At 43.8% G+C, this 27626-nt stretch overlaps 3 protein-coding genes across 14 annotated transcripts in view; 2 read left to right on the forward strand and 1 right to left on the reverse strand.

Annotated features, from left to right (window-relative positions):
- ALS2CL (ALS2 C-terminal like) overlaps positions 1 to 15926 on the forward strand; it is a 48637-nt gene extending 32711 nt beyond the window's left edge. For 6 of the 7 annotated variants that reach the window (XM_063324231.1, XM_063324228.1, XM_063324226.1 and 3 more), the window contains 14 exons: positions 739 to 897; positions 1209 to 1320; positions 2994 to 3071; positions 4577 to 4704; positions 5938 to 6111; positions 6684 to 6777; positions 7352 to 7509; positions 9317 to 9385; positions 10394 to 10567; positions 11435 to 11477; positions 12166 to 12227; positions 13324 to 13473; positions 14496 to 14592; positions 14872 to 15926. In XM_063324231.1, the coding sequence (XP_063180301.1) occupies positions 739 to 897; positions 1209 to 1320; positions 2994 to 3071; positions 4577 to 4704; positions 5938 to 6111; positions 6684 to 6777; positions 7352 to 7509; positions 9317 to 9385; positions 10394 to 10567; positions 11435 to 11477; positions 12166 to 12227; positions 13324 to 13473; positions 14496 to 14592; positions 14872 to 14943 (1570 nt within the window). In that variant the 3' untranslated portion in view covers positions 14944 to 15926. The other variant, XM_063324229.1, reaches the window with a different exon arrangement.
- Positions 15927 to 16042: 116 nt separating this feature from the next.
- On the reverse strand, positions 16043 to 24872 carry JMJD4 (jumonji domain containing 4). 3 transcript variants are annotated; one of them, XM_063324238.1, is made up of 7 exons: positions 24774 to 24872; positions 23583 to 24169; positions 22788 to 22953; positions 21529 to 21654; positions 20534 to 20801; positions 19728 to 19874; positions 16048 to 18881 (listed from the first exon to the last, which is right to left on the reverse strand). In XM_063324238.1, the coding sequence occupies exons 2-7, from the start codon at positions 23845 to 23847 to the stop codon at positions 18570 to 18572; spliced, it is 1284 nt and encodes a 427-aa protein (XP_063180308.1). In that variant the 5' UTR covers positions 23848 to 24169; positions 24774 to 24872; the 3' UTR covers positions 16048 to 18569. The 3 variants fall into 3 exon arrangements, with proteins under 3 accessions (XP_063180310.1, XP_063180308.1, XP_063180309.1); XM_063324239.1 differs by lacking the exon at positions 24774 to 24872 and adding an exon at positions 24519 to 24690; XM_063324240.1 differs by lacking the exon at positions 21529 to 21654 and having other exon boundaries at positions 16043 to 18881.
- A 37-nt stretch (positions 24873 to 24909) lies between these two features.
- Positions 24910 to 27626, forward strand: part of SNAP47 (synaptosome associated protein 47) — a 33162-nt gene continuing 30445 nt past the window's right edge. The window contains exon 1 of one of the 4 annotated variants that reach the window (XM_063324237.1): positions 24910 to 25008. Coding sequence is in view for 1 of the 4 variants with exons in the window: in XM_063324234.1 (XP_063180304.1) it covers positions 26889 to 26916 (28 nt within the window). In the remaining 3 variants the exon portion in view is untranslated. Of the gene's footprint in view, positions 25009 to 25035; positions 25087 to 25773; positions 25795 to 26582; positions 26917 to 27626 lie in introns of those variants that run through there. The other 3 variants (XM_063324235.1, XM_063324236.1, XM_063324234.1) reach the window with 3 other exon arrangements.

Here is a 27626-nt window from a genome sequence, read left to right on the forward strand (position 1 = left end):
TTTCACAGAGCCAAGTGTGGCAGAGGAAAGTACACAGACCACCTTTCCAGCTGCTTACTATGGGATAGGCCATCTTCCTTCTTACAGCCTGCTTGTTTTGCTCCTTATTTATGAATCAAACTCAAAGTACAGGACATGCAGAAATCTCTAGGGAACGTGGAGCCAACTAAGCAGTGCTGCGCTAGTGGCTCTGGTGTCAAATGTGAAGGCATTTTGATAATTATAAATTAGCTCTGCTTAGCATAAGTGCTTTCTCTGTTGTAGAAGTGAAGATCTGCTGGCCAACATGGACAGAGTGAAGAGGAACTCTTCTCAGGGGGATGAGCCTGGGAGAAGGGATGGTTGGCAAGCGTAGAAAGGTGGAGGGAGATCTGGCTTCCTGCTTGATCTTATCTACTCCCACTCTGGATTAAACAGTGGTCACTGCAACCTGGCTGGTGAGAGGTCAAGGACTGTGTGGCCGCTCCCAGAACAATCGCAAGCCTAAGTGTTGTGTCCTTAGATAATGTTATCTATATAGATATATAAAATAATAATGGAAAACTATCTGTGGAGTGACTAGCTTGGGTGATGCATGTTCCTAATAGCAAACAACTACCAGCTCCAGAGGTACCAGTCAAATATTTGGAGTATTTAGCAGGCAGATGAGCCCAATCTACTCAGTCTCTTGGCTTCCTACTCCGATAGCAGCTATCAAATAGGCACAGTCTTAAATTCTGTCTATCTCTCTCCCTGCAGGTATGGGAATGATATGGTCTACAAAGGTTACTTCAAAGACAACATGCGTCAAGGGTTTGGGATACTAGAGAACCTCTCAGCTGAGCATCCGTTTAAATACACAGGACAGTGGGAAAATGACAAGAAGAATGGATATGGAGTTTGGGAAGACAAAGATAGGTAAAGGTGGTACAGATGAGAGCTGGCTTTAGATGTCTGAGAGTTTTGTCCTTCTACTGGCAGGGGTAAAGCCTCATGTTGTGATGGGGTGACTTGGGAATGAAGAGGGGGATGTGTTCAACCTCTGCTATAAAGCTTGAACTCCTTGGGGAAACATTTTATGAATTGAATTTATGCAGTACATCTGGCACTGGTGCTGCATGGAGCATTATATCAGCTAAAACTAGCCTCAGTAGGCGATACATCAAATTGATTAAGATCTAATAAAACAGGGGGAAAAAAAACCCTAATTGTGTTCTATTGCTTTCCAGAGGGGAGAGATACATAGGGACATGGCTTGATGATCACAAACACGGACAAGGCATTGTAGTAACCCAGTCGGGTGTCTGCTATCAAAGGACATTTCACGCTGATAAAATGGTGGTGAGTACCCATTTTCAGTGGATTCTCTAGATCGATAAGACATGGAAATCCTCATCAAGGGCAAAATTAAGATTTCACCTCATAATCTTTGAGGGAAAATAGAAAGTAAGGAAATGTAAGCACTGATATTTTACCATAGTAATGTTTTTGAAGAACAAGGCCTAGATTAAGTCTTGTTTCTTATCATCTTCCTGAGTTGCGGGTAGGAACTAGATGTGAGACTGTCACTTTTCCTTGCTTATGTTAAGACACCTTATAGGTCTGTCTGTTTGACCATCAGGTCACAATTATATACCAGAACTCATATGTAAAGTTGTACAGTTTTATATGATATTAAATCTATCTTAGAGATCATTAAGCCTTTACCTTTCCAGTGTGAGCCTACCTATGACAAGTTGGCTGTCCAGTTCATTGGAAGCTTAGATGTTGATGTGGAAAGCGAAAGGGACTGGCATCACTAGGACTAGCTTGGAAATAAAAGCATTTCTTCTCATTAAAAAATATGTGCTTAAAAAAACAAACAACCCCTTCCCCACTCACCAAATTAGGACAAAATGTTTAGCATGGAAACTTTGTCAGAAGGGCTTTCCATAAAAACTCCATCTGTGGGGAACCAAAATAAAGCTCTCTTTTAGTTTGCCAGCTGCCAAAGGCTCCTTTAACTTCACAAGGCTTCCGGGTGGGGAGTAGTCGCTTCAGCTTTCCTAGTGGAAAATTGGTACAGCCAAGAAACTTCCCTTGGAAACCTTTTATTTTTGCCAGAAAGGGCGCTTTCCACCAAGAAAACCATTCCAGCGGAAAATGTGTTACAGCTCTAAAAGTGATCACATTTTCTGGCTGGTATGGGTATATATAAACCTTCGGGCCCAAACCATGGGCTAAGCCCTAGCAAGAAGAATCTTCCCCCATTGGTATAAATTAGTCTGTGTCTGTTCTGCGTCTTCGTGCTCTTTCCCTGAAATCTGTGCTACTGTAAGCAGCTGTGGGAGTTGGGAGGTCATGGAACGAGATATTTTACAAATGCTTAGGAGCAGCTCATTAAAGCCGCGTTTACTACACAGTAAGGCACAAAACTAATTCTACATAGCAGCTGCCTTCCTCTTTTCCCTTAACTGTCTTTCAAAGAATGACACAACTGGCTACAATCACCAGGTCATAGGACTGGGAGGACCACGAGTTTGACCTGTACGGCAATTCTTGGTGACAGTTATTAGAACAGGAGCCTGCCTTTTAGAATCTTAGAATGGTTAGAGTTGGAAGGCATATTTAAGATCATCTAGTTCCAACACCCTGCCCTGGGCAGGGACACCTCCCACTAGACAAGGTTGCTCAAAGCCCCATCCAGCCTGGCCTTGAACACTTCCAGGGATGGGGCATCCACAGCTCCTCTGGATAACCTTTTGTTCCTTGTTCTAGGGAAATTAATGCAATAGTACTGTTGTTTAATGAAGTCTCCTGCCTACCCAGTACTTCTCTGTGCAGTGACGCCTAATGGGTTTTCTCTAGAGAACCTCCTTCCTTTTCTCTTGAGCATTGCAATGCTATGTTGGGCTTTCAGAAAGGTTCTCGGAATTGGCAGCCCATAAATAATCCAAGCCAGTGGCTGTTTCTAGATGAGCTTGAGCAGGTAGGAAGTTAATGTCATCAATTCACTACTCTGCTTTCAAATGAAGGGTTCTGGGATTCTGCTTTTGGAAGATGACTCTGTCTATGAAGGGAACTTCACGGAAGATCTAACATTTGTTGGAAAGGTGAGCACTTCGTTCATCTCAGCCTTTCTGTACAGTTGCTTACTTTCCAGCAGGCCCAATGGATTAATGTTCAAAGTTCATGCCCTCCTGCTCTACTTCACCCAGTCACCTAGAAAATAACATTTTCCTGGTTTGGGTTTTTTTGGGTTTTTTATTTTCTTCTATTATCAGTCTCATTCACAGAGGGAAGGCTGCAGCTGAGAGACTTCAAGTAGTTGGGGTTTTGTCAATTGTTTTGGTTTTTACTGTTTTGTTTACAATAAGGGTTTGGGATTTTTTGTTGTCTGTGGGACATTTTTGGCTGTGCTTCACAGCTGCAGTTGGGATGCTTTTGTGTTCTTAGAACAAATGGGTTAGCTTTGTAGTGGTCGCGAACACAGGAAACGATGTATAATCCAAACAGAGTTGCAGTACCAGCACTACGCTAATGTAACCGAGATGTTAGCAGAGATGAGGGATCTTGGAAGCTTAATTTTGCAATCTGGACACTGCACTGACACGTTCAACATTTTGTGGTTGATCTTTAACTGAAATATCTGGTCAAAGTGTTCACAAAGTGCCCCGTTGCAGGGAAAACTAGTCCTTCGGCTTGTTACAGAAATCTATGATGAGTCTGACAGGAAGTATGTGGTTATATCAGAGGGAATGGATGTCAAAATACTTGGTAACAATTGCAAATGAGCCCTGTCATTTACTGACATGTCATGGGAGGATGAGTTTGTCATCATCATCTTCAGGCAGAAGACCTGGGGTGGATTTTGCAGAGACTGATTATAGTGCTAAGATACTGCTTCCTCCAAAATTAATGGTTAGTTTTAGTGGTTAATCTAGAAAAATCCGTTCTTTATCTGAAGATGGAGTGCCTCCTGCTATTAGCGATGAGGATTTCAGGCTCGTATTCAAAGCCAGACGAGTTACGATATTGTTTGGATTTGATTTAATTAAAATTTCTAAGTTTGAGTCCAGCTACTGCATGTCTTCTGTATTTGCCTCAGAGAATTTAACGTTTTTCTTGGTAGCAGCGAACATTTTCAAAGTGTTTATGGTGAATATCATGTGATTCCCCCTACCTGTGAGGCCAAACTTGCCTTGTGGTTTTAACAAGCAGAGGAGGAAAAACAGAGGAGAAACTGAAGTTTCATGTGTTCACTCTAGGTTAGAAATAACTATTGTCAAATTTAGCCAGAATACTTTATAACTCAAAGATCATATTCAGTATTTTTAAAGCATAATGTAAATATTTTAGTCTGTGATTGTGGCAGTCTTTCCCCTCCAGAACCCTACCTGTGTCATTCAATAGCAAGGAGATGTTTTCTCCAGTGACTGACACCTTAATGACACTATTGCTTTGAATGTTGAAAATGTGCTCCTCTGTGCTGGAAGTGGTTCTTAGTTGCCGTTTCAGGAGCTGGCTCTGTTGAAAAGAGAATTTGAGATCTCAGTCCAGCTTGTTTCCTCTCACTAATGAGATCTTGGCAGAATGACCCTTTATTTCTCCATTGCAGGGAAAGTTGTCCTTTGCCAATGGCTTCATTTTGGAGGGAACATTTACTAACAAATCGGGCCAAGGCCTTCAGACGCATGGCATCCTGAACACGTCGAACGAGCTGCTGGATGACAGGATAACCAAAGCGTGAGCAACATGGGTCGTGGCTTGTATTTTGACTCTACCTAGAGGAGTACTGGACCAATCCCTACAGGCATCAAGGCAGTCCTTGCTGAAAGAGTTGGTCTAAAAACTGCTTTATATGCAAGGAGGAAAGGAGAGAAAAGTTTGACATTTAATCTTTATGCCTCATGGGAAGCAGAAAACAGATGTTCTACTCCCATCCTGCCACCATCCACCCAGAGATATTCCCATCCTCAGACTGGAGACAGTTTTGGAGGCTTAACTTTTTCAGTGATGTGTGCGTGTGTGATGTGTGCGCACATGCATTTCTGTGTGTACAGACAGACAGGTCTGAAGCTATACAGGCAAAGATAAGCTGCTAAAATGCATCACTTGCTCCTTTCAGGTCTCTCTGTGCTATTACATGAATATCACCAGCTGATATTGTAGAGGTAGGAAAAGCTGCCAAAAATCAAGAAGTGCGAAGCACAGCACAAGAAGCTCCAAAGAGTTTGAATTGGGTAGTGCTCTATGTGGAGGAAGGCTGCAGAGCCAGGGTCAGAGCTTCACAGGGTGCTGATGCTTCTTTGGCAGGGAATGGTGCGAATGCAGGGCAGGAGTGACCGAGCTGAAGTTATCAGGCCACATCCTTTGATATAGACTCTTATCCTCAGGCCTGAACCCTGCAAAGGGTTGCCAGGCTGGAGGGCCTGGGTTCAGACAGTTTAACCCAAATGAAGGAGTCCCAGTGGGAAAGACAGCCGCCTGTCCCCTGAGCCGAATTGCTCTCACAAAACCCAGTTCAATTTCCTCTTTCCTCCTCAAAACATTTCCAGTCCATCAGAGTATCGATACTGCGGAAACAGCTCCTGTTTCCTGTGCTTTTCAGACAGCAATAACTACTGGTGATGGTTGCTCAACTGTCTTCTTGCTGTCAGTGTTTTCTGCAGGCTTTCAGTTTAAATAAATAGTCTATATTCAGAAATATCCATAAGTGGAGCAGAAAGCCTGTGATTGGTTCACCAGCAAAGATTCAGATCGCTGATGTTCCACGCACCAGGAATTTTCCTTCGGCCGAAGTACTTCATTGTCAAGACAATAGGCTTGAGTTGCTTTTCATTGAATTACCAGATAGGCTCTGCCATCTTTCTCTGCTCCCATAGTTCTGATTCTGGAGAACCTTCCATACTTGAAGGTGAAGTCTGAAATAATTAAGGAGGGACGCAGAAAAACCTAATGCCATATTATGTTTTGCAGTCAGCTGGGCCTCGAGGAGTTCCCAGTGGAGAAGAGATGGAAGGGAATCTATGACCAGTTCCTGGAGTTCATCCATTCTGGCTGCAAAGAAGAAACAGAGGAGTCTTTCACAGGGTTCCACATACAAACTAGCAAGGAGCTGCGGAAATCTCAGGAGTACCTCTTCTGCCAAAGGTATGAGTATCATATACCCTCATTGCAACAGAGAAGCCTATTTGTGCAGAGAGGATACTGGTTTACATTAGGGTCTGCCGCATCTTAAAGTTATGAACCCAAGCATTCTCCAGTTGTTCCTGCTCATGAGACAGGAGGATGAATTTTAAGCATGAATTTAAGGTTGTGCTGTTGAGACTGATTCTTATAAGTGAAAACTTGGATGGGATTCACTTGATTGAATGTAAGCATCTGCACATGACCCAGTCATTGCTGGCTCCTCTAGTATTTGAGGGGAACGATCATCAGCTGCTGCAGAGCAAACTCATCTCCCTTTAAGAAAATACCAGAAGTAGATAAGATGAGCATGGGCAGGATGCAACCCAGGCTGGTTGTAGGGGGAGCTGAAGGTGATGAATTTAGATAATCATAGGTGTTTTAAGTCAGTGGGGCAGTTCCACTGAAAAGGGTAGAGAAAAATCCATTTGTTCTAATAGTCTTATTGTCCTCCTGGTATCCACCTGCAACACCACTTGGGATTTATCCCAGCACTTCACTGTGTGGTTTTCCTCCCTCACCTCCCATCTTTTCAGGGGGACTGAGGATGTATCCTGGAAGATAGAAGATATTCTTGAAGAGCTTGTCCAGCACCAAGGACTGGAATCACTACAGAGTTATTTAGAGAAGGTAAAGTTTAAAACCATAATGATCCACGTCTGTCCGCTAGACATGGACACAGATTATAGCAACTTTCGGTTAGCACATATAACGTTGTCGGTGACTTCAAGAGTCTTCTCTAAATTCTGGGTGAATACCTACGCTTGTGAAGAAGAGAATTATCCTTCATGCTTTTTGGACATTAGTTTTGTGTACACCTATACAGGCCAGGAGTGATGATAAAGCTTCGCTCCTGGTTCTCAAACTGTGTCAGGGAATAACCAGCTGCTGGAAATGATTAATAAACTTCCATGCACTCTTGGTGGTTGTTTTTCACTTGGCCAACCTTTCCTTGAAGCACCCTTTGCTCTCCCTTGAATACCACAGCAAATCTCATCAGAACAGCAATTCTACTAATTATATTTCTTGCCTGATAATGGGAGGAGAATGGGCTTGTGGCAGCAAAACCAGACCAAAATTATAGTTGATTACCTCTAGGCTTGTTTTCCTTTGTTGATAAGAGAAGGTTGGGTGGCCTTTCAGTGTTATCTTCTACTAATGGCAAGGGCTGACTTTTAAAATTTAATTTTGCTCTATCATGCAGGCATTGAAGTCTTCCCTACACCCACTAGGAAAGCTGCTGAAGGCCTTGATGATAGCTTTTCAGGCAACGTATTCTGGGATTGGGGCCAACAGACACTTGCTGACTATGGCACAAGAGGAAGTCAAGTACTACGCAAAGAAAATATGGGAGTTTTACCAGTAAGTCAAACACGCTGAGTCCTTGCAATGGCTATGAGCGCGGAGGGCTTGTGGAGTAGAACGTTGGGGTCATTTTTTCAGGTGACAGGGCTGCTTTATTTTACAGCATATTTATTGGGAGTGTTGCTTCAGAATGGTGCTAAAGAGTTATTTGCAATAACCGAGGTCATATGGACCTAGAAAACCTTTATTATGCTCATTGGTCAGTGCATGACCCAGGAGCTTTACTGTGATTCAGTCTCATGGAGTTATGGCAGCTCAATGAGCTGTTGCCCATAATAGGACTTTATTTAGACAAGCACAAATATGAGCAAGAAACCTCACTAAGAAATGAGGACAGCAAAGCACATGAGAGCACACAACAGTTCGATATCTGTGTTTGAATGAAAAATAGCTTAAGCTTAACATGCCTCAACAGGAGTTAAGAACATGCAGTGTAAGCACGTTGTTGAGGCTCAGCTGATGTGGGTAGTGACTCTAAAATGAGGTTGTTCTGTTGTGTGGTTGTGGCCATGGGTAATTAAGGACTGCATCAAAGGCATGATCGGGGTCCTGTTGCTGTTTGAATATCTTTTAGGAGAAGATAGAAGAAATGCCACAGTAGGCAGAGGTGGAGAACTCTGCCTCTAGCTGCACTCAGGGTGATATTGCTTTAGAAATTAAAGCTTGGATAAAAGCTCTGTTGTTATCCGTGTAGCCTTATGTGCTTGAGGAAGACTGCCAGCTCTGTGATGAAGGGTTGTCTGTCCCTGAGCAGTTTGGGAAGAGCAGCATAGCTGACAGGAACAAGTCAGATTTGATTCAGTTCATCTGAGCTGTGTTCATGAACAGGACAACAGGGCTGACAACCTGAGCCTCGGTTCAGGTGAAGGCACTTCTGAGCTTGGAAAGCTTGCTTCATGTCTCAAGACCTTTCAGATGCAGTGTGGGGAGGAAGAAACACCTCACTCTGCTGTGCCCCAGCTGGGTTTCCTAGGCTGATATTTCTATACCAAAAAAAGGCAACCTCTCCTTAATCCGTGTTTTAAGATTATGAAGTTTTGGCTTGGAAATATCAAGACAAACCTAAGCTACTTTTTCAAAGTGTGAACATCCTCTGATATTCCTAGATGGATTAGAAAATTGGTTGGTATGACAGGTCATAGAATCATAGAATAGTTTGGGTCGGAAGGGGCCTTTACAGGCCATCTAGTCCAACCCCCCTGCCATGAGCAGGGACATCTTCAACTAGATCAGGTTGCTCAGAGCCCTGTCCAGCCTGACTTGGAATGTTTCCAGGGATGGGGCATCTCTCACCTCCCTGGGTAGCCTGGACCAGGGTTTCACCACCCTCATGGTAAAAAATTTTCTTCCTTATATCTAGTCTAAATCTACCTTCTTTTAGTTTAAGAACATGACTACTTGTCCTATTGCTACAGGAGCCCCCTTTAGGTACTGTAAGTCCACAATAATGTCCCCCCAGAGCCTTATCTTCTCCAAGCTGAAACTAGGTCCTGAAATCTCGTGTCCCTTGAATGCGAATACAAGGAGATGGTGCTCAATGCAGACCACAGTTACGATCTCCAGAGTGACCACCCTACTCTCCAGAAGCTATGAGGATTTTTGAAACATTCCTGGTGGCTTCTGCTGGTGATGGATAAAGCCCTCAAATACTGAAACGTGAATGTTGAAGCAACACAAGGATTACAGAGAACTTTAATAATAGTCCTCTTGACACTGGGACTGCTGAGCTCCTCACTTGTGAATATCAAACTACCCTTAAAAAAAAAAAAAGGGAGGGAGCTAAACCTTGTTTCTCTTCTTTTAGGGGTTTGCTCCATCTGGCGCTGGAACAGAAAGGCCAACTGCCCGCAAAGTGTGTGGATGGAGATACAAGGTATGTGTTACCACTGGTTGTTTAATTTTAAGGTGCTTAGACATATGGGGTGTCTTTTAAAATGCATTAAGTGCTGAACTGATTGTCTTTGCCCATTTGAGTCAGCTTTAGTGCCCACACCTCTCTGAGTGCAAAGCTTTCAGTAGTTCCGCTTGAAGAGCGAGAGCAACTTCTAATCATGGTCTGTAGCAGAATAGAGTGGCGAGTTGGAGGTATGGGTGGCACACAGCCTTGCAAAACTACTCACACCGGCTACTGTGCAGTTGTGTGTGAGATGGTAGTCCCAGCACCACCATGTGCTTTGCATTAGTCACAGGAACTTGTTCATTGTGGGGCTTGTGACTTCCATACCAGCACAGAGAGAAAGGTAGTCCTGGAAATAAGGATTACAGTGTGGAAAACGTGGCAGAGGAGGTAGATGACATGATGTTCCTAGAATAAGAATGTAGAAATAATTGTGGGAGACCCAGGTTTAGGGGTTTTGTGGGTGGGAAGAAGCATTTTTGTTCATCTGTCCCCGTTTGGTCTGGATTTCTCTTTGCTGTTATCTGCAGCCATCCCAACATTGGCTGAATGAAGCCAAGAGGTTGGTGGAGTGATAAGCAGCTGGAAAAGGGCTTTATCTGAATGAATTTGGTCTTTATCCCTTAAGAAATAACAAGTGCTGTACTGAAACAGCTCAGAAAGAACAGCTGGAGATAGGTCTCTAGTGCTCCAGATTTCTCACAGAGACGAAGGAGATCCTGTGGAGAAACAGTACCCTGTCCTGTCCTACACCATAAGATGAACTTGCATCCTCAGCTTGTGGGCACACGCATGAGAGTGTTATAATGGTTACTACTGTCCGCCTGTGACATTGAACTCAAAGGTGGAGGACGGAGGGGAGGACAAGGGGAACACCTTGCAGGTCAGAAGCTGCCTCTTCCATTGCGTGCTGTGGGGCTTTTGGTAATATCAAGGTGTTATAGGTCTCACTGTAGGACTCTGCTCTGCTTTTCTCTGCCATAGTGACCAGAAGGCATGCAGTGTGGTCCTACCACTGATCTTGCCCTGCTTCTACCCCGAGCTTTTCATGCTCTACATGCTCTACCATGAAAGAGAAGATGACCTCTACTGCCAAGGGATCGTGGACCTCAGTCTATTTCCTGACATTAAGCTCCTAGAGTTTCTGGATGTGCAGAAGTAAGTGACACTTTTTCATCACAGGATGTAACCCCACAATACCAGCTGGGAAGGTCGCAGCCAGGGAAATCTCTGATGGCACAGGAGGAGAGGACATATAACCTGTTCCTGGGTCCATCATTGGTTGTAGCACCGAAGTTTTCCCTAGTCTGTCAGAGGAAGTCCTATCACAGAGTGCCTGCAATGCTGTCTGGAACAATATAGGCTAGTGGAAAGCTGCTATTATCTATACTAATTTTCACTTTCCTTTAGCAAAAAATCTTCTTTTCTACCTCATCAAACAAATGGTTTGCTCCAACACAGAAATAATCAGATATAGTTTATAAAATATGTCTTAGAAAGAGTTATAGTCCAACAAATGGTACTTCCTGTAACAGTGTGGGGATGTAGTCTTGACACAGGGGAAAGGCTATGGAGCCAGATATTTCCTTCACCCATTCCTGCAGCTGGATCCATCTTTGGAAGTGAAGTGTGAGGACTAATGGCTCAGACTCAAAGAGGTGTTGTGAGCTTTTCTAACACAGCATCATCTGCAGCTCAAGGGCTTAAGCAGAGTAGCAGAAGACCCAAAGTCTAAATTTGATTTGATTCAGTCTAGACTCAGTGAGAAGAATTGAATCTGAAAATGCCAAAACTCTCCACTGATTATTACAGGAGCATCTGTGAATGAAATGAACCCTACACTCAGGTCATTGAGTCTAAGCTATTAATTCTTCCTGTAGCAGTGTAACAAGAGGAGCAAACTTGGCCTCATGCACCTACAAGATTTTGCATCAGCTTGAACAAGGAGATAAAAACCACCACGACTGACTTAGGGTGGAGTTAAGACATGGACTTCTAAATCTTCTCTCTGTAATCTCCTTTCAGACACCTCTGGCCTCTGAAAGATCTCACCTTGACAACCAACCAGGTAAAAAAAATTAACACTAAGCGGTAACTTTGGTGTGTTAATGAGATGGCATTGGGGCTACATGTTGCTGCTGGCTAATGATGGAGCTTCACCCAAATAACCACAGGGCAGACCGTGCTCAGAAATTGGAGCTACGTGACATGGGTAAATCTTCCCTCTTTAAACTGAAAGAGGGGAGATTTAGATGAGATATCAGGAAGAAATTCTTTACTCTGAGGGTTGTGAGCCCCTGGCCCATGTTGCCCAGAGAAGCTGTGGCTGCCCCATCCCTGGAGGGGTTCAAGGACAGGTTGGATGGGGCTTGGAGCAACCTGGTCTGGTGGGAGGTGTCCCTGCCGAGGGCAGGGGGTTGGAACTAGGTGATCTTTAAGGTCCCTTCCAACTCTAACCATTCTATGATTAGTCATGATCTGTAGCTGCTGCATATGAATTTCCATGGATGGGAATATGAGCTCTGTGTAGGATTGCTTTGCAATGCTCTGCTCGCTGATGTTTCAAAGACATATGTGTTCACAGTGGCACTGACGACATCTAAGTGTGTTCAGAGTGGCACTGTCTACAACAGCTTTATTTTTGCCCTCCATTATGGGCAGCAAACATGCTTATTTTGAGTCCAGAGTTAAGGAACCGTGTGGTGGGTCTCGGAGAGATGCTCTTACAGAGGCACAACTCTTTCTCTCTCTTCCAGAGACGGTCCCTTATCAAAGACAAGTGTTTCCTGTCTGCCACAGAGTGTTTGCAGAAGCTGATGTAAGTCACTGTCCATAAGGTCTGACTGACAACCAGGGATTTTCAGTTTTCTGGGAAATGCCATAAATTTACACCTGTTTACAAAAGCATTTCTGGGTCAACCTGCAAGATATTTAAGAAAAAGCTGTTTCTGATATTACTTCTGTTTATAAAAAAAAGTAACTTCTATAGAATTCTTTTTTTCCCCCCCAAAAAAAAATATCAAGACAATATTGATGATGTTTAAATGCAACAGTCCCCTGGATAATATCTTCCCTTCCCTTAATTTTGCAGAGACATTCCTACACAAAATCTGACTTTGATGAAATAGAAATCACTCTTATCAGTGTGCATAAAAAATTGGGCCTGGCTGTGGGTACCTGGTCATGCTAGAGCCCATTTCTCTGGACACATGGAGCTACGTGAAGGTTATCCATTCAGTGTGGCATCTCAAGATGTTAATGTAGCAAAGCAGAGCTCAATTTAAGAAGCTCAGCTTGATTTATTGTCTTGAAGCCCAGCCTAGGGAATGGTGCTGCAGTAATAAATGGGAAGGAAGATAAAGGGGAGAGTGGAAGTGTTGTGGGATCCATCAGACAGGAGGTGTCAGCTCCCTAAATACACTAGTCCTGGTGAGAGCCTCCCTATGAAAGCCAATGTGACTTCTCTTCTGGGGAAGGAAGCACAGGCTATGTGTACCTTGGCAGGGCTTTATGGGCAGAAAAAACCCACCTTATAGGTGTGACAACTGGATTAGTCCCTCACAAGAGCAATACCTTGATAGAACCACAGAAGTCGTTCATCTCATACTGTTTAGTTTTTATTTGAGGGACCGTGGCTCAGGTTAGTCCTGTCTAAAATGAAAGACTGACACTAGGGTGAGCAGGTCATACTCAGGACTTGAGAAAACTCAAGGTCCACCTGGATGATGTTACACCCTGGTGATGCCTCCTGGCAAAACCTTGTCGATCCCGTTTTAGTGCAGCCATTTGAGATGATTGATGGACTTTTTTTTGTAGCATGACGGTCTGCTCTGAGTTTTTTTTTAGTTCTGCTGCTTTATCTTCTTAGCTGTGTAGCGGAAGCATTTTTGACATGGCTGTTTTCACACTGACAGCACCACGGTGGATCCCCGGGAAAAGCTGGTGATCCTCCAGAAGACATATGAGGAGATTGAAAGCACAGTATCCCGGGTGGTGGAGAAGGACTACAAGCTCCCCATGGATGACCTGTTGCCCCTACTGATGTACGTTGTATCCCGAGCAAAGTAAGTGGATGGACCTCCATTTCCTAGTCCCGTTGTTGTGTGATACCTCAATTGGAGAAAGGACAGACACGTTGCCAGGCCAAATAGTTTAAATGAAAAACATGGGCTTGTGTTTTAACATGCTTTTTCCTGAGATGTGTTTGGGTTTCTGTGTGCTACTGTCTGGCAGCTGTGATGTGCTGGTGTTGGCCATGATATAAAGTGGTCAGAGACTTGATGAGTGTCCATCTCTTACCCAAGAAGATAATTTAGGGTTGTCATGGAAATGCGGTCTTACCTGCATCTCAGATTACTGTAGAAAACAGGAATTGTTGGTGCCTTCAAGGCATCATCTACATATCTTACATCTTCTATTTTCCATTCTCAGTGGGGTGCTGTGATTCAATTTGGAGACGAGGAAGGTCTTGAACACCGACCACCTAGTAATTACACATTTCCTGTGTAGAAATGACTGTGGATGTAACACATTCTGCCAAAGAGGCTCTGTCTGTGCTGCTTTCACTGGAACTGCAAGAACCTGCTTATGTCCAGTAGAATGAAAGTGCTTTTTTTTTTTTTTCTGGCAAATTTGAGTCAAAGTCCTTGAGTGACTTTCTGGATGTGTTTGGTCTCCAACAAAGGGTGAAATGTTCAAACTGGGGTTGTTCAGTCTGGAGAAGGCTGCAAGAGGGGAGAATTAGATGAGATATCAGGAAGAAATTCTTTGCTGTGAGGGGGGTGAGCCCCTGGCCCAGGCTGCCCAGAGAAGCTGTGGGCGCCTTGTCCCTGGAGGGGTTCAAGGTTATGTTGGACGGGGCTTGGAGCAACCTGGTCTGGTCGGAGGTGTCCCTGCCCAGGGCAGGGGGTTGGAACTAGATGATCTTTAAGGTCCCTTCCCATTCAATGATTCAGATTCATGACTCCCTCTCTGCATACTCTGATTTCAAACATCCACCCACAAACACCGCTGCCCAGGGATTTGTTCTAGTTGTGATGTGTGTTGGTTTTAGTTTGTTTGTGGTTTTGTTTTTTTTTTAAACTAGAATACAGCACCTGGGAGCTGAAATCCATCTGATCAGAGACTTGATGGACCCTACCAATGAAGGAGGACTGTACGACTTTCTGTTAACAGCGCTGGAGGTAAGGAAATGTCTTCACCAGTGGCAGTTGCAAGCTGCAGTAGCCTTTCTGGAGTAGCAGAGACACTGATGTGTTATATTCTCATTTAATTTTATATGCCTAGCACAGGTTATTTTCCTTCTAGTCTAGAGAATACGCTTATCTTTAATTTATGATGTGCAGATCTAATCTCTTGTCTAGCCCATGGGCCAGCATGGCTTCCCGTTGTGTGCAAGAGACCAGATTTTAACCCAAAGTTCCAAACCTTCTCCTTAATGGGTTGTTCTCTTCCTTGCCCAGTCGTGCTACGAACACATACAGAGGATGAGACTCCACCAGAGAGAGAACTGCCAGGTGCCTCACAGTTCCTGAGGGACCTGAAGGGAGCCTCCTCCCTGCCGCACTTCCTTGACCAAACACTGTTGGGTGAAGAAACAATCAACTCACTGCTGTTCCGGCTGCCTTTATAAAGGGAAGAACGGTTAATTTATCAGATGAGGGTTTCTTGCTGGGTTTTCTCCTTGACTAGCTGTGGTTGTAAAGCACAGAGATACAGGTGCTCTGAGCTAAAAGCCTTCAATACGCAACCTCAGCTCGTGTTTGGGAGTTTCTCTGCGGAAAGTGGCCAAGGTTTCTTTTTGCCCTGTAGTTTTTATTTCACTTTCCTGCAAGTAGCAATCTGCCTTGAAACCTCCTTGAACTGTTCTCTCGGACGCTGCATTCATTTTGCACTGGTGAACTGACATAAGGGAGGTGGTTTTATAGAAAGCCGTTAAATGAAACCACAAGAACTCGTTTTGGTGGGACTATTTCTGGTCGTGGCGTGGCCAGGAGAGGCCATCTCCATGCTCCTCAACCTGTTCCTGGAGTGAGGTGCCTTGTCCTGTATCCCCAAGAGGAAGGTTTTTCCGTTCCTCTTCCCCCACCCCCAGGCCAAACTCAGTACCTCTCCATTGTATTGTAAAGCTGCTATTGAACTAATTTCCTTCTTTTATGATACTTTACAAGTGTATATTTATCCCCTGCAGCCTCCTGTTCAATCTCAGGGATATCACACTCGCACCTTGACCACGCTAGTGCTGCTTTGTCATTCTGCAGGGGGGCGGGTGTGCCTAATAGGAAGGACATACGTTGTCCCGGGCTGAGAAATCTCAAATCCTCGTGAGAGAAAACATAAATGCACCTGGATTTCTGCACTGATAGAGCTGTAAAAAACACTGGTTTTTGCTGCCTTTATAAAAGGCAAATGGATATTTGGTATCCTGTTACCATCAGACAAAAATAGTAACGTCTGAGCTGCATATTATTTAGAGCAAAAGCTCTTTTTGAACTACATTTTAACCTGCTTTTTTTTTTTTTTTTTTTTTTTTTTTTTTTACAGTTTAACTTTAAATTGTCCAGGTCTATGACTTAAGAAAAACAAAACAAAACTCTACAGGCTGTTTCCTCCTTTTTCTGACAAGTATTATGCTTTAATAAATAGTACACTGATTACAATAGTTAATATATTGGTATGAGAGTATCCTAGTGTATGTTTTACAGTAACTTTGTATTTAAATAAAGCTATTTTAATTCTTAAGAGAGATTGCAGGCTCGCATACTTCTTATTCCAATCTTGTTGCTGTCTTCAGGCATTTGGGAATTTGCTTTCCTCTATTAAACTCAAGAAAATGGGTGGCTTCCTCACCATCGTTCATAGGAATGGAGAATTTGAACGACAAACAGTTTCCTAATGTAATTGTAAGAGAGCCTGACTCAATAAAACCAATTTTTGTGCTTCTGTTCCTTGCTGAATCAGCAAGGAGAACATGGCTTAAACTTTTAAGATCATTTCCTGCAATTAAACTACTATTTTTTTACCTTGTTGTCTCGCCCTGATCACATGGAGCCTTAGCAGGCCTTACGAAGGACGGCTCTTGGACATTTTCAGAGCTGAAGATGCTGTGGTGCAGAGACAGCTGAGGTGAGAAAAAAATGAGTATTTGAGACCCACCTTCCTTTACTTGAACATCTCTTCAGCCACCCCACCGTGCGGGTAAGGAAGAAGAGGCATCTTCTTTCTTACCAGCCTTGCATAGGGAAGAGGAACTAACTGTAGAAATGATAGCTCTTCCCCCAAAACTGCTGCCTGAATTTTTGCATTGTAACAAACTCATGCCATCCATCCAAAGGAAGATGCGGTCTGCTGGACAGTACAGCATCTAAACTCGTCCCCGGTATGTCGAGATACTGGGTTCTCAGCGTAAATCTAGACTTGTAGTTTTGCTGTTTTCACACAGCCCTTCCAGCTTCACGAGGCATGAAATGAAAAGTACTGTTTATCTAAGCAAACCCTTTATAAAATTGCAGCGTTTAAAGCTGTTGGTGCCAAAACCAGTTCCACAAGCATGTGGTGAGACCGGGGAATACAAACTCAAACCGATGCTGTCCTCGCAGTATGCTGCTTGTCAACTTTAAACCATCGTTCCTCACCTCTCTGAAATCTCACCTTATTCATATAAGGAAAAAAGTTCCAGCTGCCTGTAAACAGCCGTAAGTAACAGCTGTGAAATTTTAATTTTCAGAGTTGCCTAAAACCTGGCAGTTTTCCAGTCTAAAGAAACACCCTGCCAGAAGGTTGAATCACTGAGATGTAGTCACAGCTGTTTAAAAAAAAAAAAACCAAAAAAAAGTAGTTTGTTTTCTCCATACTGTATTCTTCCATGCTCTGGGTATTGATTTGAATTTCAGGTACCTAGTCAAAAATGCAGAACTTCTACTAGAAAATAGGACATGCAAAATGCATGCATGTACGAACTCCACAGGACTATCTAGAAAACGATGTGATTTTTTTTCAGCCTACTGAAGATTTCTACTATTGCATTTTCTAAACGTAGGGTTATTAGTGGCTCTTACTGGTCATCTGGTTGAAAACAGAGGAAGTTCTTGAGCAATAATTCAAGTGAGCCCGAAAAGGGCCAAATAAGGTAACAGTGTGCAGCCATTTGTGCTTCTAGGCTTTCTCACCAACCAGTAAAAGCAAGAGGGATACTTCACTGGAAAACACCCTTTTGGACCAAGAGTAGCAATCGGGTTGCAAATTGTGCTATGTAACCATGCCGTAGTGCTATTTGGTGAGTTAACAGCATGGCTTTCTTTTAGGAGATAACACGAGGCTACTGGCTAGCTTCCCTGATTAATCAAATCTCTGCTTGATTAAAATACTGTGCCTTGAAAGAGTGTAGAAATGTGAGAGTACATTCAAGTTCTTCCTTTTGAGCTTGGGTGGATCACATGCTTAAATTATTACTAGCAGATTTGCTACCAGGACTCCAGCTTCCTGATACGTTAAATGTAATCCTGAAGACCCTGGAGCAGCGTGAAGGCTGATTCTAGCTGAGACTTTCAGCTTTAGAGAGATGCCACTGTACAGGAAAATAGTAGAGTCAGCTCTTCCACATCCAGGCTACAGCTGCTGAGCCAGCTCAGGCTTCAAGGGAAGCTAATTAAATAGGATCCTCTAATATTTAAAAAAAAGAAAAAGAAAGGCTGAGCTGCACCTGGAAGCAGGACAGGTCTTAAAACAATTTAGGTGTGACCAGAGAAAGCAGAGCTTGACTGCTGGAGCTTGCAGTGCAGGTTTGCTGTCAGAAGCAGAGGGCATATGGTGCAGACCTCTGAAAGTTCAGTGTTTAGCCCTGACAGACCTAAGCTCAACCCACAGAGAATTTCTGTTCCCCTTCCCTGAATGCATACTCACCAGCAGGGCTCATAATACAATGCTAACATGATTTGGGTTTTTCCTTTATCTGAGATTTTTGGTTTTCCTGTGTAATTACTCTAGACACTCAAATGGTGTCTACTTAAAAAGTATTCAGTCTTGTTATGAATGTACTCTCTCCCCACTCTATATTAAGGCTCTTTGTACTTAAACTGCTATTAAACAGGGAGGAGTCAGTCTTCTACAAACACCCATTTTGCAAAAGGTTCATTTTACAAAGAACATAATAAATAGGAAGTTAGAGTAGCGCTGTATCTATTGCTGCTTTCAAGTGGTGGAGTAATGCCTCCGGAGGTGGAGAAAGTGACGTCAGGTCTAGTTTCTTGAAATCTTCATTAGCACTCAATGATGTTAACACCTTCACAGTCCTCTTTAAATCAAACACTGCATGGAGCATGCCCAAGGTGGAAATGGCAGCTTTGGGAGTGTTCTTTGCCGAAGCTTCGTCATCGAGGCCGTTTTCCAAGACAGAAATCCTGTTCTCTGCAATAACTTTGAGGAAGTTGTAGAACTCCTTGTAGTCTATACCTGTGCAAGACTTCATGATCAACTAGGGGGAAAAAAAACCAGCAATGAAATGGGAACAACTCTCTTTGATGTACAGTAAGAATTACAATAACATACTTTATCAAGCTAATAACTATCTGGAATCATAAGTAACAATTTTTAATTTTTTTTTTTTGTAATTCCCCCACGGCATTAAAATTCTTTACCTTACTTGAAATGCCACTAGCCCAAAAAGCAGCAGTCTATTTCTTCTAAGTACTAAATGACTGGGTTTTTTGAAACTATTTTTGAAGGCTATCAACCAAGCAGCAGTAACAGCCTCCAGAAACAAACTTTGCATTTTTTTCATGCTTAAGATTTTGGAAGCATACAAGACGTAACATTGCTCAATATAGTTATGTGGTCTGAAAGCATCACCTTGCAGACACAGAAACCTGCTGCCACCTTCACCTTAATTTTGCTTGTTTCAGATTCACTGTTTCATCATGAATGGTCTTCAAATCAGTTCTTCTGCATGGGGTTTGTCTTACCAGTTCTGTTCATGTTAAAAAGCACTTATATTTATAAAGGGGGATGTAAATACTCCATAAAGGATTGATCTTGATGCTAATACTAGCAGTTGAGGCATTAGTTTTTCAGACAACATCCTAACCTCCTTGACATAGCAAATATGCACTGGCACAAGCCTTTCCCTGTGTCACTAAAGCAATGTTTGATTTCCTGCAAAATGAAGTTGTCACCAGGTCCTACTTCCGTATCAAACACGTACTAATTCCAGGTATGAGGTTAAGGACTTGTGTGTCTTAGACCTCATACGGTGGAGCGATGCACCCCAGAAATATATGATCCTCTAACAGAGAGTTAGGCCGCCAGCATCGTGTTGTTGTACCTGGCATTGTAGGTGCCAATCGTCTATAGGGTCCTTCCATTCATTGATTTCCCGTTGGACAGCTGCTAATTCATCCTGCAGGAAGCACCACATTATAGCCACATTGCAGCCATTCACCCAGTTGTGGTTAATGGAAATGGTATCCTCCTGAAGGAATAATTTAAATGGTTACTAGGCTCTGCATAGGAAAGTGGGAGAAAACAGCTGTAACGCCACCAATGCTGCAAAAAGTAAAATCATACTCCTCAGCAACAGAACTGCTTCTTTGGCACCAATACCAGCACTGTGTGGAACGACTGTCTCTTTCTAAGTTCCCTGAATAATCAAATCTTGTTCCACTCTGTCTGAGCATACCTTTCAAGGGCACAAAGGTGGGAGAAAGTGGTGGGGAGAAAGGATCAAGGCTGTTAATTTGTCATAACGAAGACCAATTTGTTAGCATTTTTCCATTATTAAATTATGATTTACAGTTAGAAACCAAGATTAACAGCCTCATCATAAGTCCATCTCACCTAGCATCCTGTTTCTTGGTGACTAGTGGCATCTAATGAGGAAAAGCATAAGAAAAGAGGGTTCAGAGAGCTTCTAGTGGTCAATGAGCCAAGGAGCTTATGAGTTCAGGCTTGTTTTTAGCCATCATCTTGAGCAGCTACTGATAGACCTTTCCTCTGTGAACCTTCTAAACCTTTTCGCAGCCCAGTTAAAGACTTCTGGCATCCACAACATGCTGTAGCAATAAAAGTTTGAGGTGATTTAAGCCTGATTATCTCTCTAGGTTATGAAAAGGTTGGTATCAGTCACATTACCAGATTGTAAACTTGATGATGCCATCCACTGGGGATGAAGACTATCTCCCCTGCTTCCTGCACAATTTCAACAGGGGGTTGACTTTGGTTGTAGCGAGGGTAAACACTCCTGTCCTGAAGATTAGGTGCAGTCACGTCGAAGGGCAAGTTGCCATGGCAGTCTTTGAGGTATTCCTCCTGTCCTGCAGGGTACAACAACCATTTCTTTCTCCCGCATATATTGGCTGACCAGCTATAAGAACGGAAGACATCGGCATGGAACGGAGTCCTGTGGGGTAAATCAGAGGTTAAAGTAAAGTAAAGACAACACTTAAAAGCTGTAAGATGAATTAAAGTCTCTGAGACTCAGACATACACACAGAAATCAACCTTCACTATGCAAACCTGATCCCAAACTGTACCCTCTTCATTTAATTTTGACTGCTTTAAGTATTAAAAGGCCACTATATCTACATAGTATAGCAGTGTTTTATAGCCTCTGCCCTTCTCCATCAGTTAGTTTTGAATCTGTCCCACAAATACCTCAACGACAGGAGATTCTGTGATGTGAACTGATGAGAATACTGTAAATGCAACTTTACCACCAATGCTGGACTTAATTTTTCGCCTGCAAAATATGTGACCAACTCATCCGCGCCCCTCCAAGGCTTCTGTTGACTCTGCAAATCATAAAAGGCGGATGATCCCCAGAGACTTTCTGCTCTAAAACCTTATATAAGCTAGCTGACATCTTTTGCAGATTTTGTGTGCACAATCCAGGGCTTTTTGAAGTGCAAAAGCACTTTAGCTGACTGAATAGGATGGCTCACATCCAGAACCAAATGAACTGCTTGAGAAACAAACAAGACTGGCTAGGTTCAGGTACAACACTGTACCGTATGGCCACACACTGCCTCTGCAGCATCGTGCTATCCTGAAGGCCAATGTGATAATCCCCTGTAATGTTAATCTTAAAAAAAGAGTATGTAAGAATGACAGAAACTATACTGCCTTACCATGAACCTTTAGGTCCCATGTAGACAAACCGGTAATCATCCACAGCTATAGCATCCCAGTATTCATTCAGCCAGTCGGATGAGAAATACACAGGGGTTGTATAAACATCTTGCTCAGGGAAAGCTCTTAAAAAGATAACGTGTTGGAAGTCTGTCTCAGAAAAATGCAGCATTGCTCCTTCTGCTTCAGTTCCCAAACCCCAGATAAAGAGACCAACCAGGTCTCTAACAGGCCATTAATACTTTGCTGGCATCTCCTTCATATCATCAATAACTCTGAGTTGCACGCAAAACGCACACAATAGTGTTTTCTCTCTCCCAGGAAAGCTGTGAATGTTAACTACTATTTGGGAGACTCCTTTTAATTATGGCAAAGACAGTTGCTAATAAACACATTCTCTTTAGATGAGACGCCTGCAAAACTGGTTGGTCCAACTGGATGACAGGTTGGGGGTGTGAGGGTTAGGAGGGAAGCCAGGCTGTGGGGTTTTGACAAGTGTGTGGCCTCCTCCCGTGGGATACGCTGCCCCTTCCCCATCCTAGGCTGCATCTGCAGACTTTCTGTAGGCAAGCCACAGCAGCGGTGTCTGGGAAAGCAGACAAACAGGGAGTCAGAGACTGACAAACGTCCTCTATTGTAAGTCACCGGCACACTCAAAAATGAAAAGAGGTGATCACAAGATAAATTAAGAGCAGGATACATTTAAGGAAGAAGAGATTTGAGCGAAAAGACTTAAAAGTCCTACGCAGAAATGGGGAATGGACAATGCATCCACCTCGCAAGCAGCGGGCTGGAGGAGAAGGAAAGCCAGTACAGGGTGAAGAGAACTTTACCGACAGGGAAGGTTAATATTAAAACAAAAGGATAGTAAAGGATTATAACTCACACACAGTCACTGAATTAAACATAATTAGAAACATCCCCCTTCTTCTTAAGAAGTAAGGTTTGCATTGTAGCAGTCAAATAAAAGCCAAACGTTTCAGCCACACGGTCTCCACAGGGATAACATACCGTCATTTAAAACATAGATGAAAAGGAAAGTGCTCAAGAATGTCAGCATCTTCAAGAACAAATGATTTGTTTAAAGATCTCACCGTGTGAAGTATGCCAAGAACTGTGCAGCACATGACTGATATTTTGGTGGGCAAGTGCTAACAAAAAGCAGTGCTGGAATTTAAACACTGGGGCATTAAAAGCTGAGTGTTAAGGTTCCACGGCAGCTCTCTGCTCTGCAGGGAATTCCACAGTGTTCTCTTACCTGCTCAGGTGCCAGTCCTTTAGATAAAGACACCCTCGGGATGAACGGTAGCCATTTTTAATGTACTCTTTCCAGTACTTTATATACTCCTTGAAGGGAAGCTGCTCCTTCGGGTTGGAATTGTACTCCTTGACGTCACAGTTGGCAACAGGTACTACAGCCTCTCCTGAAATATAAACTCTTTGAGCCCACGTGGGGACAGAATAACTGATGCTGAAACTAAGTTTCCTTAACCTTATCCCCTGCAGCAGCCTCTAATACCTAGGCCCTATCATGCCAAGCACAGTACAAACACATAAAGCAACAATGCCTAGCCCAGCTTTCCCTCCCAACACCATCATTCTAGGCAAACATAATTCAGACCAGAAATTATTTATTTAACGTGACCTGAATTTTCCTCTTAAACTACACTAGGAGTGGGGTATTGATTCTTATTAATACACTAATATTTTACAGCCTGAAGAAATATTTCAGTGTAACTACAGGATATTTTCACCTTGCCTGGCGAAAGTGTCAGGCCACTCCTGTGGTTAAAGTTGAGCAGGTAAATAAATTGGTATGGTTAAATTATACAACACTTTTTATTTTATTTCATTATGGGAATAAATTCAAGATTGGAATCTGCAAAACATAAAGTGTGAGTAAGTATAGGAAATGAATGTATTAACTAAGAAAAAAGTATGGAGAATTGTTTGGTTTTGTCTAGCAGTTCTATTTCTAAGATTAAAAAAAAAAAAAAAGCTTTGTCATTTAACATACAGGTTTTAATTAGGTATCAAAAATGACATGACTTACCAAACTTCTGCAGCAGATGATCAAAGTTAGGCTTTCCATCCCAAGTAACCCAATTTCTCCTGCTGCCCCAGTCTTCAGTGAATTTAGCTGAGAAAATACAGGGATGGTTGGGAATCAAATAATCCCGGAAAAAGTCTGAGTAAGTGAATGATTCTACTTTTTCAATAAAGTCAACGTGTCCTCCTGGGAGGCAGAATGCGCCCTGAGATGAACTGTTGTAGTCACGAAAAAAGGCAGTGGAACAGGCGAATGTTGCCCTGTCCATGCAGGCTGGATACTCTTCCTGGCTTAGCCAAGGCAGCGTTGACCAGATACAAAAAAAACCAGCTTTAAAACGTGACTTGAGTCTCTAAATCCATAACTCACAGGAAAATATAAACCACCAGAGGTAAAAGAAGCAGTCGTGCAGGAACATCCCACCACATTGGGCTAATTAGGATCTTTCATAGTTTATAATGTTTCATGCCGGTGGGATATCTGACAATAAAGTCACCCTATGGATGGTGAAGATGTTGCTTTTCCCTCGTCACCTTCTTGCCAGGGTGACAACGCTCTCTTGAGGGCAACCAGCAAAGGCTGGTTCCTTCCTAAAACAGCAGAAACATTAATTTCAGTGGGATATCCCTGCTAAATGAATTAATTGCTGGGGTGGAGGGAAGGAAAATCCCTAAATATTTGGGAGCCTGGGAAACCACTGCAGACCAGCAACTCTATGGGGGCTCACCCCTTTGTCAGGAGAAGATAGAGGCCCTGGCACCCCCCACCCTCGTCAGACCTTTCTCTAGGGCACAGGCAGCAATAATTAAAAAGATTAAAGAGGAAAAGATTAAAAAGACGAAAATAACAGTGAATAAAAGGGAGGTGTCCGGGGAAGCGGGGATGGGAGCAAGCACAAAGCAGGAGGGACAAGGCCCGAGGGCAAGTGAGGCCACATACCCTGCAGGGGTGGGCTTCAGGAGAGGGGAAACACCAGGGGTGAAGAGGGGACCAGGGTGCTCAGGAGGGAAAAGGGGCCGCCATGAGGGGGTTCCCCCCCTCAGGGAGCTCCCGGAGCTGGTCGGGGGGGGGGGACCCGGGGGACCCGGACGCCACAGGGCGTCGCACACGCCATCCCTGCGTTGGGTTCTCGGTCCACCCCCGCGCGTCCGCGACCCGCGGGAGCGGAGAGGGCAACGGAGGAGGGATACTCACCCCCGCCCCGCCGCGGGGCAGGACCCCGGGCCGAGTGGCGGCGGCGGCGGCGGCGGAGGGGACTGGCTGCCGCTGCCGCGACCGCTCCCGGAACCTCGGCGCTCGGCGGGCGACGCCCGGGGGGGGCCGAGAAGGGGGAGCGCAGCGGAGAGCGGCTCAGCCAATAGGAGCGGGCGGTGGGCGCATGCGCAGAGCGTGGATGCGGGGGCCGGCCGGCTGCGCTGCGCTGGGAGAGGTGGGTGCGGGGCCGGGCCTGGAGCGGCGCCGGGGAAAGGGGGAGGCGGTCTAGCCGAGCTTTGAGGGGAAGGCGAAGGTTGGTAGTATCTGATTAAGGGTGGTTTGGCCTAAGGCTGAGGGGAGAATGAGAGTGGAGGTTAGCCTAGGGGAAGGAATGGGGGTCTGGCCTAGATTGGGGCGGGGGGCATTGCGGAAACAGGGGTTTGACTTACAGAGAGTGAACGGTTGAGGTGGGGGTCGGTCTCTTCCCTCTAGCAACAAGCGATAGGACAAGAGGAAACAGCCTCAAATTGTTCCAGGGGAGGTTTAGGATGGCTATTAGGAGAAAATTCTTCACAGGAGGGGTTATCACACATTGGAACAGGCTGCCCAGGGAAGTGGTGGAATCACCAACCCTGGAAGTATTTAAAAAACGGGTGGACGCAGTGCTGAGGGACATGGTTTAGTGGTGGTTTTGTCAGTGTTAGGTTAATGGTTGGACTTGGATGATCTTAAAGGTCCCTTCCAACCGAGACAATTCTATGATTCTATTCTATGATTCTGTGAAGGCTGAGAGAAAGATGAGGGTGGAGATTGGCCTAGGGGAAGGAATGGGGGTCCGGCCTGGAATTGGGGGGAGCTGTGGGAATGGAGGTTTGAATATCTAACTCTATAAGAGTAGGGTGGACATGAAGGGAGAGGTAGGTCTGGCTGTGGGGAAGCCTTGGGTCTTAGCCTGGAGAAAAGGAGGCTGAGAGAAGACCTTATCGCTCTCTACAACTACCTGAAAGGAAGGTGTAGCGAGGTGAGGGTCAGTCTCTTCTCTCAAGCAACGAGTGGTAGGACAAGAATAAACAGCCTCAGGTTGCACCAGGGGAGGTTTAGATTGGATATTAGGAAAAATTTCTTCATTGAATGGGTTATCAAACATTGGAACAGGCTTCCCAGGGAAGTAGTGGAGTCGCCATCCCTGCGGGTATTTAAAAGACGAGTAGATATGGTGCTGAGGGACATGAGGTGCTGAGGGACATGAGGTGCTGAGGGACATGAGGTGCTGAGGGACACCACACGAGTGGTGGTTTTGGCAGTGTTCGGTTGATGGTTGGACTTGATGACCTTAAAGGTCTCTTCCAACATAGACAATTCTATGATTCTGTAAAGCATGGGGGTTTGATGTGAGTTAAAGGATGGGAACTGCAGCAGTTCCATATTTAAATGTATTTGGGAGAGGTTGGTGGGACTTCTGTCTTCTATAAAGTTGCTTTGTATTAGAAATGGAGTGGAATCAAAATGTTTTTTCCATAGAAGGATGAAAACATGTTGATGTGGGGAAGCCCCTCGGTCTAGAGTCATTCTTTAGTGGAGATTTGTTGATCTTTTAAGACAAAGGGGGCTGAATTTCTCTGTGTGCCATAGTAGAGAGATATTGTGTGTCTTTGCCTGCTGCACCTCTTGGAGAGTCACCCCTGAGTATTTCGTAGTATCATTTGGAGAATCATAGAGTTAGAAAGCTGGTGGAACTGCATCTCATGCCTTTACTTAAAAAAGAGGGGAAAGTCACTTGATAGGCCTTATAAACATTTTCATTATGGGGGTTGTTGGGCTTGCAGGACTCTTAAACTCATCACTTGCCTGATGGTAGCTTTGGGAACAAACCACCAAAGATAATGACCCAATGGAAACTTCAGCCGTGAAGGAGGAGAAAAAGTAAACAAACACCAACACATTAGAAATGGGTGCAGAAATGATGATGAGAAGAATCTGTGACTAAGTTTTGGAGGCTCTGAGGTAGACATTGCGAAGGGATGGTGGTCTGTTCATGAGCTGACAGCACCTTCTCCTGGTGTATGAAGCATCTTCTCACACCTGGGGTAATTAGTAGTGCTTGCATTTCATTGAATGATCTCAAAGCACTTCACAAGAGGAGGTGAGTCACCTCCTTTTTATAGAAACATCCCTGAGTTATGTGTTAACTAAAGAATTTGTACAATGTTGTGGTGACGCGGACGGAAATATAATCCACAAGTCTCTGCTGCTAATCCTCGTTCTTGCTCTGTGTTGCTGTGTGTAGCTGTGTATGGTACTATGCTCGGTTTCGAGAGGCAGATGTGTCAAAAGACAAACTATTTACCAAAAAAAGAGGTGATTTACAGGATGTGGATAATGTTTTGGGGAGCCCAGACTGGGAGAGACTGCTTGTGTCATCTGGTCTGTTGACAAACATGTAGGCCAACATGTTTTTCTTTAAAAAATATGTAGGAATTTATTGTGAAATCCTTTAGATATCTCTTCCTCTTCCATTGCATACAGGGAAGTGGTTTAAGGACTGTAACCCTCTCAAGTTCATAAACTTATTCTTGGCTGTGTTTACAAGTAATTTAAAGCCTTTTTTTGTGTGTGTGTGTTTTTTTTTTTTTTCCTTTGCATGGCATTCTAAAGGACTTGCATCTGTTTGTTGTTGCATTGGTTTTTTTTGTTTGTTGTGGTTTTTTTTTCCCATTGGCTTTTTTTTTCAGTGTATTTTACAAAACTATGAATATTCCATATCTTGTAATATAAGGAATTTCTAATCATGTTTTAGGAGTAGTAGAATGGTGAATGACATAATGGTCAACCTCAGGTGGTGGGGTCAAAGTA

This window comes from Chroicocephalus ridibundus, chromosome 2 (genome assembly GCF_963924245.1).
Source record: "Chroicocephalus ridibundus chromosome 2, bChrRid1.1, whole genome shotgun sequence".
NCBI classification, from domain to species: Eukaryota; Metazoa; Chordata; class Aves; order Charadriiformes; family Laridae; genus Chroicocephalus; species Chroicocephalus ridibundus.

Excerpts from the sequence above, each read along its gene's own strand:
- JMJD4 (XM_063324238.1), bottom strand. The coding sequence starts at position 23,847 with ATGGACAGGGCAACATTCGCCTGTTCCACTGCCTTTTTTCGTGACTAC. Across the intron at positions 21,655-22,787 it reads AAGGACTGGCACCTGAGCAG|AGCTTTCCCTGAGCAAGATG; the intron begins GTAAGAGAACAC and ends TATCTTTTTAAG. Across the intron at positions 19,875-20,533 it reads ATCATCAAGTTTACAATCTG|GAGGATACCATTTCCATTAA; the intron begins GTAATGTGACTG and ends TTATTCCTTCAG.